General features: G+C 37.0%; 1 protein-coding gene across 1 annotated transcript in view; it reads left to right on the top strand.

The window, feature by feature from the left end:
* The window catches only part of LOC123934687 (kelch-like protein 4), a 109183-nt gene that overhangs the window by 81410 nt on the left and 15092 nt on the right, over positions 1-12681 (top strand). The window contains exons 5-6 of the mRNA XM_045994793.1: positions 6454-6666; positions 8924-9110. Coding sequence (XP_045850749.1) covers positions 6454-6666; positions 8924-9110 — 400 coding nt within the window. The remainder of the gene's footprint in view (positions 1-6453; positions 6667-8923; positions 9111-12681) is intronic.

The following is a 12681-nucleotide window of genomic DNA, read 5'->3' as shown; positions in this document are numbered from 1 at the left end:
GCTTGCATTCCACCAACAGTGTAGGAGGGTTCCCCTTTCTCTGCATCCTCGCCAGCATTTGTCATTTCCTGACTTGTTAATTTTAGCCATTCTGACTGGTGTGAGGTGATATCTCATTGTGGTTTTGATTTGTATTTCCCTGATACTCAGTGATGTTGAGCACTTTTTCATGTGTCTGTTGGCCATCTGGATGACTTCTTTGCAGAAATGTCTGTTCATGTCCTCTGCCCATTTCTTGATTGGATTGTTTGTTCTTTGGGTGTTGAGTTTATTAAGCTCTTTATAGATTTTGGACACTAGCCCTTTATCTGATATGTCATTTGCCAATATCTTCTCCCATTCTCTCAGTTGTCTTTTGGTTTTGTGAACTGTTTCCTTTCCTGTGCAAAAGCTTTTGATCTTGATGAAATCCCAATAGTTCATTTTTGCCCTTGCTTCCCTTGCCTTTGCCAATGTTCCTAGGAAGTTGTTCCTGTGGCTGAGGTCGAAGAGGTTCCTGCCTGTGTTCTCCTGAAAGATGTTGATGGATTCCTTTCTCACATTGAGGTCCTTCATCCATTTTGAGCCTATTTTCCTGTGTGGTGTAAGGAAATGGTCCAATTTCATTTTTCTGCATGGGGCTGTCCAATTTTCCAAGCACCATTTATTGAAGAGGCTGTCTTTTTCCATTGGACATTCTTTCCTGCTTTGTTGAATATTAGTTGACCATAGAGTTCAGGGTCTATTTCTGGGCTCTCTATTCTGTTCCGTTGATCTATGTGTCTGTTTTTGTGCCAGTACCATGCTGTCTTGATGATGACAGCTTTGTAATAGAGCTTGAAGTCCGGAATTGTGATGCCACAAACGTTGGCTTTCTTTTTCAATATTCCTTTGGCTATTTGAGGTCTTTTCTGGTTCCATATAAATTTTAGGATTATTTGTTCCATTTCTTTGAAAAAAAATGGATGGTATTTTGATAGGGATTGCATTAACTGTGAGATTGCTTTAGGTAGCATAGACATTTTCACAATATTTATTCTGCCAATCCAGGAGCATGGAACATTTTTCCATTTCTTTGTATCTTCCTCAATTTTTTCATGAGTACTTTATAGTTTTCTGCATATAGATTCTTAGCCTCTTTGGTTAGGTTTATTCCTCGGTTCATATAGTTTTGGGTGCAATTGTAAATGGGATTAACTCCTTAATTTCTCTTTCTTCTGTTTTGTTGTTGGTGTACAGAAATGCAACTGATTTCTGTGTATTGATTTTATATCCTGACACTTTACTGAATCCTGTACGAGTTCTAGCAGTTTTGGAGTGGAGTCTTTTGGGATTTCCACATATAATATCCTATCATCTGCAAAGAGTGAGAGTTTGACTTCTTCTTTGCTGATTTGGATGCCTTTAATTTCTTTTTGTTGTCTGATTGCTGACACTAGGACTTCTATTTCTATGTTGAATAGCAGTGGTGATAATGAACTTCCCTGCCGTGTTCCTGACCTTAACGGAAAAGCTTTCAGTTTTTCTCCACTGAGAATGATATTTGTGGTGGGTTTTTCATAGATGGCTTTGATAATATTGAGGTATGTGCCCTCTATCCCTACACTTTGAAGAGTTTTGATCAGGAAGGGATGCTGTACTTTTTCAAAAGCTTTTTTCAGCATCTATTGAGAGTATCATATGGTTCTTGTTCTTGCTTTTATTAATGTGTTGTATCACATTGATTGATTTGCGGATGTTGACCAAACTTGCAGCTCTGGAATAAATCCCACTTGATCGTGGTGAATAATCCTTTTAATGTACTATTGAATCCTATTGTCTAGTATTTTGGTGAGAATTTTTGCATCTGTGTTCATCAAGGACATTGGTCTGTAGTTCTCTTTTTTGATGGGATCCTTGTCTGCTTTTGGGATCAAGGTGATGCTGGCCTCATAAAATGAGTTTGAAAGTTTTCCTTCCATTTCTATTTTTTGGAACAGTTTCAGGAGAATAGGAATTAATTCTTCTTTTAATGTTTGGTAGAATTCTCCTGGGAAGCCATCTGGCCCTGGGCTTTTGTTTGCTTAGAGATTTTTGATGACTGTTCCAATCTCCTTACTGGTTATGGGCCTCTTCAGGTTTTCTATTTCTTCCTGGTTCAGTTGTGGTAGTTTAAGTTTCTTCCAGATTGTCAAATTTATTTGGCGTAGAGTTGTTCATTGTATGTTCCTACGATTGTCTCTATTTCTTTGGTGTTAGTTGTGATCTCTTCTCTTTCATTCATGATTTTATTAATTTGGGTCCTTTCTCTTTTCTTTTGATAAGTCTGGCCAGGGGTTTATCAATCTTATTGATTCTTTCAAAGAACCAGCTCCTAGTTTCGTTGATTTCTTCTATTGCTTTTTTTGGTTTCTATTTCATTGATTTCTGCTCTGATCTTTATGATTTCTCTTCTCCTGCTGGGTTTAGGGTTTCTTTCTTGTTCTTTCTCCAGCTCCTTTAGGTGTAGGGTTAGTTTGTGTACTTGAGACCTTTCTTGTTTCTTGAGAAAGGCTTGTACCCGTATATATTTTCCTCTCAGGACTGCCTTTGTTGTGTCCCACAGATTTTGAACCATTGTGTTTTCATTATCATTTGTTTCCATGAATTTTTTCAATTCTTCTTTAATTTCCTGGTTGACCCATTCATTCTTCAGAAGGATGCTGTTTAGTCTCCATGTAATTGGTTTCTTTCCAGCATTCCTCTTGTGATTGAGTTCTAGCTTCAGAGCATTGTGGTCTGAAAATATGCAGGGAATGATCCCAATCTTTTCATAGGGGTTGTGACCTGATTTAGGACCCAGGATGTGATCTATTCTGGAGAAGGTTCCATGTGCACCAGAGAAGAATGTGTATTCTGTTGCTTTGGGATGAAATGTTCTGAATATATCTGTGATGTCCACCTAGTCCAGTGTGTCATTTAAGGCCTTTATTTCCTTGTTGATTTTTGCTTGGATGATCTGTCCATTTCAGTGAGGGGAGTTTTAAAGTCCCCTACTGTTACTGTATTATTATTTACGTGTTTCTTTGATTTTATTGTTAATTGGTTTATATAGTTGTCTGCTCCCATATTAGGGGCATAGATATTTAAAATTGTTGGATCTTCTTGTTGGACAGACCCTTTGAGTAGGATATAGTGTCCTTCCTCAGCTCTTATTACAGTCTTTGGCTTAAAATCTAATTGATCTGATATAAGGATTGCCACGCCAGCTTTCTTCTGATGCCCATTAGCATGGTACATTGTTTTCCACCCCCTCACTGTAAATCTGGAGGTGTCTTCTCATCTAAAATGAGTTTCTTGTAGGCAACATATAGATGGGTTTTGTTTTTTTATCCATTCTGATATCCTGTGTCTTTTGATTGGGGCATTTAGCCCATTAACATTCAGGGTAACTATTGAGAGATATGAATTTAGTGCCATTATTAGCCTGTAAGGTGACTGTTCCTGTATATTGTCTCTGTACCTTTCTGATCTACTACTTTTAGGCTCTCTCTTTGCTTGAGGACCCCTTTCAATATTTCCTGTAGAGCTGGTTTGGTGTTTGCAAATTCTTTCAGTTTTTGTTTGTCCTGGAAGCTTTTAATCTCTCCTTCTATTTTCAATGATAGCCTAGCTGGATAGAGTGTTCTTGGCTGCATGTTTTTTTCTTGTTTAGTGCTCTGAATATATCATGCCAGCTCTTTCTGGCCTGCCAGGTCTCTGTGGATAAGTCTGCTGCCAATCTAATATTTTTACCATTGTATGTTACAGACTTCTTTTCCCGGGCTGCTTTCAGGATTTTCTCTTTGTCACTAAGACTTGTAAATTTTACTATTAGGTGACGGGGTGTGGACCTATTCTTGTTGATTTTGAGGAGGGTTCTCTGCACCTCCTGGATTTTGATGCTTGTTCCCTTTGCCATATTAGGGAAATTTTCTCCAATAATTCTCTCCAGTAGGCCTTCTGCTCCCCTCTCTCTTTCTTCTTCTTCTGGAATCCCAATTATTTTAATGTTGTTTCGTCTTATGCTGTCACTTATCTCTCGAATTCTCCCCTCGTGGTCCAGTAGCTGTTTGTCCCTCTTTTGTTAGGCTTCTTTATTCTCTGTCATTTGGTCTTCTATATCACTAATTCTTTCTTCTGCCTCATTGATCCTAGCAGTGAGAGCCTCCATTTTTGATTGCACCTCATTAATAGCTTTTTTATTTCAACTTGGTTAGATTCTAGTTCTTTAATTTCTCCAGAAAGGGCGTTTATATCTCCAGAGAGGGTTTCTCTAATATCTTCCATGCCTTTTTCAAGCCCGGCTAGAACGTTCAGAATCGTCATTCTGAACTCTTGATCTGACATATTACCAATGTCTGTGTTGATTAGGTCCCTAGCCTTCAGTACTGCCTCTTCTTATTTATTTATTTTTTTGAGGTGAATTTTTCCGCCTTGTCATTTTGTCCAGATAAGAGTATATGAAGGAGCAAATAAAATACTAAAAGGGTGGCAAATACCCCAGAAAAATGCGCTTTAACCAAATCAGAAGAGACCCCAAATATTGGGGTTTGAATGGGGATAAAAAGAGGTTCAGAAAAAAAAGAAAAAAAATTTAAAATAGAAAATAAAGAAAAAATATAAAAAAGAAATATATATATATAGATAGATAGATAGATAGATATAAATATAGATATAGATATAGATATGTCAGATAAACTAGTTAAAAAACGTTAAAAAAGAGGGTAAAATTTTTTAAAAATTTAGCAGAAGAAGAAAAAAGAAAGAAAAAAAATTAAAAAAAGAAATTAAATTAACCGTAAGACTAAAGAATCATGTGGAGAAAGCCATGAGTTCTGTGCTTTGCTTTCTCCTCCTCTGGAATTCTTCTGCTGTCCTAGGTATTGAACCTGCTTTCCTTGGTAGATGATTTTTGTCCTGGCTGGATTTTTTGTTGATCTTCTGGGAGAGGGGCCTGTTGTAGTGACTCTCAAGTGTCTTTGCCCCAGGTCGAATTGCACCGCCCTTACCGGGGGCCGGACTAAGTAATCCCCTCGGGTTCGCTTTTGGGAGCTTCTGTTCCCTGAACGCTTTCTGTAGAGTTCTGGAGGACGGGAATGAAAATGGCGGCCTCCCCATCTCTGGCCCAGAGGAGCCGAGAGTCCAGGGCCCCACTCCTCAGTGCACCCCCAGAGAACAGTGCCCAATCACTCCCGTATCCCCAGCCTCCAGGCGCGCTCCGAGCTCAACCAGCCTGTGACCGGTTCAAGGTAACCCCGAGCTGAGAGCTCAGTCCTCGGCTCCATCTCTGTAGCTGGCTTCCCTGTTCTAATACCTGTGAGCTCTGTGACACTCTGACACCCCTGATCCTTCTGTTACCCTGCGGGACCTGGGGCCACGCTGACCCCGTGTGGGCTTCACCCCGGTTTAGCCTCTGGAGCAATGTCCCTCAGTGGAACAGACTTTTAAATGTCCTGATTTTGTGCTCTGTTGCTCTGCCACTTGCCGGGAGCCGGCCCCTCCCCCCGCGATCTATCTTCCCGTCGTTTTAGATTCACTTCTCCGCCAGTCCTACCTTTCAGAAAGTGGTTGATTTTCTGTTTCTAGAATTGCTGTTCTTCTTCTCTTAGCTCTCCCGTTGGATTTGTAGGTGTTTGCAATGTTTAGATAAGCTATCTAGCTGATCTCCTGCTACCTGATGTAGTCTCAGCTTGCTACTTCTCCGCCATTTTTCCATAGTGATGTTTTGATGAAAAAATTTGAAACCCAGCAGCCTGAAATTTGATACTTGATAGAATATAACATTGTGAAAGAAGAAAGAATTAAGGAATAATATACAAAAATTACAAGACTAAACCATTCCCCCCTCCCCCCAAAAAACTCCATAAGAGTCCCTTTTAGATTGTCCTAAATCTGTGTATTATTCATTGTAAAATACACCTGTGCCTTGGTTGTTTATTAGACCATGCTTTTCCATAAGAGAAAAGAGTTTTTCATCAATCTGTTTTTCCTAACTCAAAGGAATTCAGTATGTTGCCCCCTCAAATGCACAGCTGGAGCTACTTCTCCCATGTCTTCAAGGAGACTCCACCTTGAACATTTCTACCCTTCCTCCTAAGGTTTTTGGCTAAAGACCAACTCAACATCAGTCACTTCTGGAATCATAAGCTGCTGCCACCTACAATAGCTAGGAAAGAAAAACATTTGTACCAACTCACACTATCCATGTGGCCTATGAAATACTTAAGCCCTTTACTTGTGTTAAATAAATAAATAAAACCCTTTACTTGTGTTCTCAGTTGTAACATTTGGCTCCTCAGCTTCAGAAGACTCCCCATGTCCTCTGTCACAGATAGTAATGGCACCTATTTGTTATAAATGCATGTATCTGTCCTTACTGTCTTTTCTGAACTTTAACAAAGTGCTTTTCTTATGCTTATTTTGTTAAGACATTTCTAAAGTACAAAGTTTCAGTAGAAGACCTTTCTTTTCTAGGAACACTTCATTGAAGTAATAAAGAACCAAGAATTCCTCCTGCTTCCAGCTAATGAAATTTCAAAACTTCTGTGCAGTGATGACATTAATGTCCCTGATGAAGAAACAATTTTCCACGCTTTAATGCAGTGGGTGGGATATGATGTGCAGGCTAGGCAACGAGACCTAGCAATGTTGCTTTCTTATATCAGACTACCATTACTTCCACCACAGGTATGGAAATTTACCCAGGTAACACATAGTTCTAAAGTACCACAAGACATTGTGGTCTTTTTTTGTGTGTCTAATTTTATTTTATTCAGAGGATTTCTGTTAACTGGAGTGTATGTTACTTGTCTCACAGAAGGACTTATCCAGCCTTCACTTAACACTATTTATGATGCAGAGAGAAATTTTTAAAAAGCTATAGATCATCCCTAAAAAAATCTACAGATAATCTCTAAAACATATTCTTTAGTTTCAATTTCTTCTTCACCAAAGAGCACTTGTAAGAAGCTGAGAAAATGACTAGGCTTTTTTTTTCTTTTTCTGCCCACCTTCTAGGCAAGCTGGTTATTCATCCATATTGGAAGGAGGAGTTTCACCTAGATCTAGTGGATCAGTAGTTTCGTTAACACTAAAAATAGTCAAGTTTCAACAAATTACTAATCAGATGTTAATATTGAAAAAATAGAATATTAATTTACTGATGATTTCTCTACTTTTTAAAAACTTTTATCTGTTAATTAAATCCATGGAGCTACATATTTACTCTTAGAATTTATCCATGTGTAATGAAAGAACATTGCCTTCTTGGGTATAGCAAACTTATACAAGGAAAGGTGAGAGTAACACTAAAATGGAGACATTAAAGTATACATGTAATTTTAGACCCAAGGTTCAGAATCTTTGGAAATTTTATGTTTGTGTGTATGTGTGCACATGTGGTATTCTTATATGTGTTGTTCTCTTGAAAGGGTCTATATGATTTATTAGATTCTCTAAGACAGTGTTACTCAAAATAGCCCTGAGCTAGCAACATAGCATTTCCTGAGATGTTATTAGAAACCCAGTTTCCCAAGCCCTCACCATAGACCTACTGAAACAATTTATGGGAGTGAGACCAAGGAATCCGTGTCTTAATAAGTTTACCAGAGGATTCTTAGATATGAAAAAAGTTGAGATGCATTGGTATAATGGATTGGAGGTTCTTAACTTTATACTGTTTTGTCTATATGTTTGTTTATTAAACTGCTTAGTTTGGACTTGTCTTACTTTATTGGAATAAAGAGAAATTTTTAGCCCAAACACACAACCAGTGATCTTTGGCTTTCCACCCCTGAGTATGCCTTATGCCTAAAATATGGACTGTTGTGAACTTTCCCTAATGATGGTAGTAGTGGGTAATATCATACAGATTATAGAATTTCTAAAACAATTTTAATAGTTACTTTTAAAAAATTCTAGAAATGAAATATATGAAAATAATGGTGGTAAATCCCTGAAGAATATTTTGGGGAAAAGTTACATAGTCCAGTTTTCAAACTTATTTTCAGCAGCATGTGCATTAAGAAAATACCAGAGGTCTCACCAGCCAAGTCAAAATAGTGATCTATAAGTGATTACAGGTAGGATGAGAACTAAGCTGGGGTTAAGTACTGCAGAATGGAAAACTTCAGGGAAGTTTTATGGGGTGTAATTAGAATTTCTACTCCAAACTGCAATTCCTCTCAATGTCCTGTGATACTGTAGACCCAAAACTCCAGTGAACCAATATAAATGACTCTTGGTAAAATTCTGAAACAAGTTCTTCACATATCCTCAGCTCACCTCAGCAAAAATATTTTACTTAGCTTTTATCCAATTTAATGAGGGTCTTGTGTCTTCCAGGCAGTGATGGTTAGAAAGAATTGATACCTACTATTGCTGATGTTTTGACTACCTACCAACACATATGCTTTACTGATATACACATATATATGTATAAATAAAAAGCATCTACTTTCAGAATATTTTACAGAAGTGATTTGATAATAAAGATGCAGTTCTTTATGGGTGATATTACTTTATTTTAACTGGACATGTTTGTACCAACTTCTCTAAATCCATCAATGAAGTGGTTGCTTATTTAGCTACATGCAGTAGACTGCAAGACGCTTGTTTTGGGTAGACATAGCTAGTCTCTTAGACTGCTTTCAATAACCCATTTTATAAGTGTCTTTTTGCTTTCACTTCTTGATAGTACATGTATATCTATTCAAAAGATGTTCAATATGTCAAATAAATCTGAACAGATCAGTAGGTACTACTATGAGATCTTTAATCATTTTAAATCTTAAGTGAACATAAAAATATGTTACTAAGTAACTTAAAATACTAACACTTTTACATCAGAATTAGCTCAAGTTTTCTCCAAAGTTATATAAGCAAAAAAATGTTATTTTTCATGCTGGGTTATTTACTTCATATACCACACATCATTACTTTTCAGTTACTGGTGGATCTTGAAAATAGCTCCATGTTTACTGGTAATCTTGAGTGTCAGAAGCTCCTAATGGAAGCTATGAAGTACCATCTCTTACCTGAGAGAAGACCTATGATGCAAAGCCCTCGGACAAAGCCTAGAAAATCAACTGTGGGGGCACTTTATGCTGTGGGAGGCATGGATGCTGTGAAAGGTAACAGAAATGATTAATTTAGAAGCTATCATTCAAAAAAAGGATATTCTCAACACTCCTCAAATTATGAAAGTGGCATTAAATCCATATTTAATTTTGTGCATCTAAAGCTACTTTTAATAAATAGCACACCTTATGTAATTTTGCATTTTTTTCTTACCTTATGGGATATAATCATTTAATTAGTGTTAGCTAAGCTCTTAACAGCTATTTTTATTTTATGGCAACAATTTTTAAATTTGAGAATTTACTTTATAATATAAGATGTTTTCAGGGTAAACTTACTTAAGGTTTATCATAAATAGAAGGTTTTAGAAAATTTATATATATATTAAAAATGCATATGTATTTTTCAACAGAAGAGGGGCCTGTCAAGCTCCAAAGAATCTTGAAATGCTGATGTTACATGATGGAAAACTGGTTCCAAACTGGGGTTCAGCTGCTTGCCATGTGAAAATCAATACTCAAGAGACAAGTAATGGTGGGAAAAGAAATTTTACTTTATTCAGAAAGTCAGCAACTTGGGAAGATGGTGGACTAATGTCTCAAAGACCATTTACCCAGTATAGAAGAAATCAGAGGGTTTTTAAAGGAGAAGATTTGGGAAATTGTAGGGGCTATGTGCAGAATGTGGTGCTCAGACAGTTAATCATATGTCACCATGAACTTGAACAGACTTGCTGAAATCAGTGGCAGCTGTTCTCAAATGTGGTCAGGCCTTGTCTTTTGGGATTGTCCGGTCTTTCATTCTCTAAGGCCAATGGTCTGCAAAATCTCAAGGAAAGTAAGTTAATTCTATTGTAAACCAAGGGGCTTAGATCAACAAACTAGTGTGTAAGCTTGAAGTAAGTTAACCCTTATACCAGTTGGAGTGCTGTTACAAATCCCCATTGTCAATCCTACATTCCATTTCTGTGGAAAGTACATACAGGTCCATCTCTGTAACTGCTTCAAGCTGAATTAGGGCAGACTATGGGCTTTGGAATGGAAATATTTGACATGGTACAGGACATAGCTTTTGGTCCCTTGTTCTCATGGCGAGGGTATCAGAGGTAGTTTCTTATCTCATTTTACTACATTCTTTGGCACTGATTGGCCTCATTAACTTTCTCCCCAAGTATAACCTAAGGAATAATAACAGTATAGTTAAGCTCAATTTTATCATTCCCTCTAAAATTGACCTGATACCAAGAGAATGGATCATTATCAAAAAGAATAGATCAGTAATCCAGTCCTAGCCACCCTGGAAAAATGGGATCTTGTGGGCAAGGGCCTGTGCAGCCATGTGGGTTGCTACCTGATTTTGTCTCTCTGGGTTTTTACTTCCAAAGATGAGTTAATATAGGTACAGCAAGTGGTGTTAGTTATTATATAGATTCCACTTTGTTCAGCAAGCAATAAGGTAATTAATAAGAGGTATTTATTTTTTTCTACCTTCAGATGTATTTTATCTGAGTAGTTTTAATAGCACTATACATTGAAAGCATAGCAATACAAATGTATGTAAGCTATATAATATATTTTATTACTGAGTTTGGTGTACTTTCTTTCTTTATTATTATTAACATATAATGTATTATTTGTTTCAGGGGTGTAGGTCTGTGATTTATCAGTCTTACACCATACACAGTGCTCATCACAACACATACCCTTCCCAGTGTCAATGGAAACAAACAAACAAACAAAATAGTTTATGTTTGGAGTAAATTATAAACCCACTATCTGAGGTCCAAATGTTCCCAAAGAGAAGATTTTTAGATGCCAGACTCAAAGCATTCTCAGTTGAAGTGGAAGTAGGAACTGGCAGTCTGATGGATTTTTATGATTTATAGTTTAAATGTCTCCAGTGACTCTTTTGAGTGGCTCATAGAGCAACAGGCATGAAGATTGTTTATATATGAGCTATTTTGGCAATTTCTCTGAACTTTCTCTTGAGTTGTCTAGCTTCAATTTGGAAAGCTTCAGGATAAAAGGACAGTTTTGTTATTTATTTATAGTCACCATACAGTACATCATTAATTTTTGATGTAGAGTTCCATGATTCATTGTTTGAATATAACACCCTGCGCTCCATTAAATCCATGCCTTCCTTAATATCCATCACCAGGCTCACCCATACCCCCAACCCCTCCCTTCTAAAACCCTCAGTTGTTTCCCGGAGTGCATAGTTTCTCATGGTTCATCTCCCCCTCTGATTTCCCCCTCTTCATTTTTCCCTTCCTTCTCCTAATGTCCTCCATGTTATTCCTTATGTTCTACATATAATTGACACCATATGATATTTGTTTTTCTATGTTTGACTTATTTCACTTAGCATAATCTCCTCCAGTTCCACCCACGTTGATGCAAATGGTGGGTATTAATTCTTTCTGAGTTGATTTAGGAGAGTCATAGTCATGTATTGGAGGAAACCAGAAGAATTAGATCCAGCCAAGTTTTCTAAGCAAACAACAAACACTCAAAGACAATCAAGACAAGAATCTAATATCCCTGAAGCTATGTTACTTAACTATAATATTTTTCTTTAAAGTCACCCTCAATTTTGTCAAAGATCGCTAAATTAAGACTGATATTTTGTAAGATAAGTTTAGTTTTAATAAATTTAATTAATTTTACATAATTATTTATATCAGTACAGCAAGAATAGTGATTGACCATAGAGATTGTTTTAAACCTACTTTGCCAGGGTTTTTATAATGAATTTTAGATTAAACTTTCAATAGCCTCTGAAGGCCGGAAGGCAGGTCAAGTACTTTCCATCGGACTTGCCTGCAATACCTGTAGCTTTGGGTGAATTCTTCTCTTCCTGAAGTACCTGAAATATCTTGAGGTTCCTGCACCTTTCAAGAACTGACATTTCTTACTCACGTGGTAAGGTTGATGGGAACTCTGTAAACAAGGGGCTAGGCCAACATTTTCAAGGGGCTTTATTAGCTCCATACATTCAGCTTTAGTTCCCTAAAGCTGTCTGGTTATATCTGAGTCTATGTATGTCTTTCATAAATATGGCATTCCACTTAAAGCCTTGGTAAAATAACCACTGTTTCTAATGGTCTCTTGTTATAAGGAGTATCCATTTTCATTGAATTTTTGCAAATGATGATAATTGCCATCACAGAAACAAACTCATTGAGAGTTTCCAAATTCTTCAAGGATCAGGTAGGGAGAAAAATAAATACTTCAGTGTGTTTACAAAATAACATTTTTAAAGATTTTATTTATTTATTTGTCAGAGAGAAAGAGAGAGATAGAAAGCACAAGCAGAGGGAGGTGTAGGCAGAGGGAAAAGTAGGCTCCCCGCTGAGCAAGGAGCATAATGCTGGACTGGATCCCAGGACCTTGGGATTATGACCTGAGCTGAAGGCAGACACTTAACCAACTGAGTCACCTGGGTCTTCCCACAAAATAATATTTTTATCACATTTCTGTAAGTCATAGATGTCTTAAGAGAAAAAGTTTCCTTAAATTTGGAAGAGCAAACGTTAGAGAAACATCAATGATTTAAATAAGAATTATAAAAATATAATCATCTTTTAAAATTACATAGTCCCATGTTATTAATTCTTTTTTT

The sequence above is a fragment of the Meles meles genome, chromosome X (genome assembly GCF_922984935.1).
Source record: "Meles meles chromosome X, mMelMel3.1 paternal haplotype, whole genome shotgun sequence".
In the NCBI taxonomy this organism is placed as follows: Eukaryota; Metazoa; Chordata; class Mammalia; order Carnivora; family Mustelidae; genus Meles; species Meles meles.
This window is presented reverse-complemented; position numbering and strand designations above follow the sequence as displayed.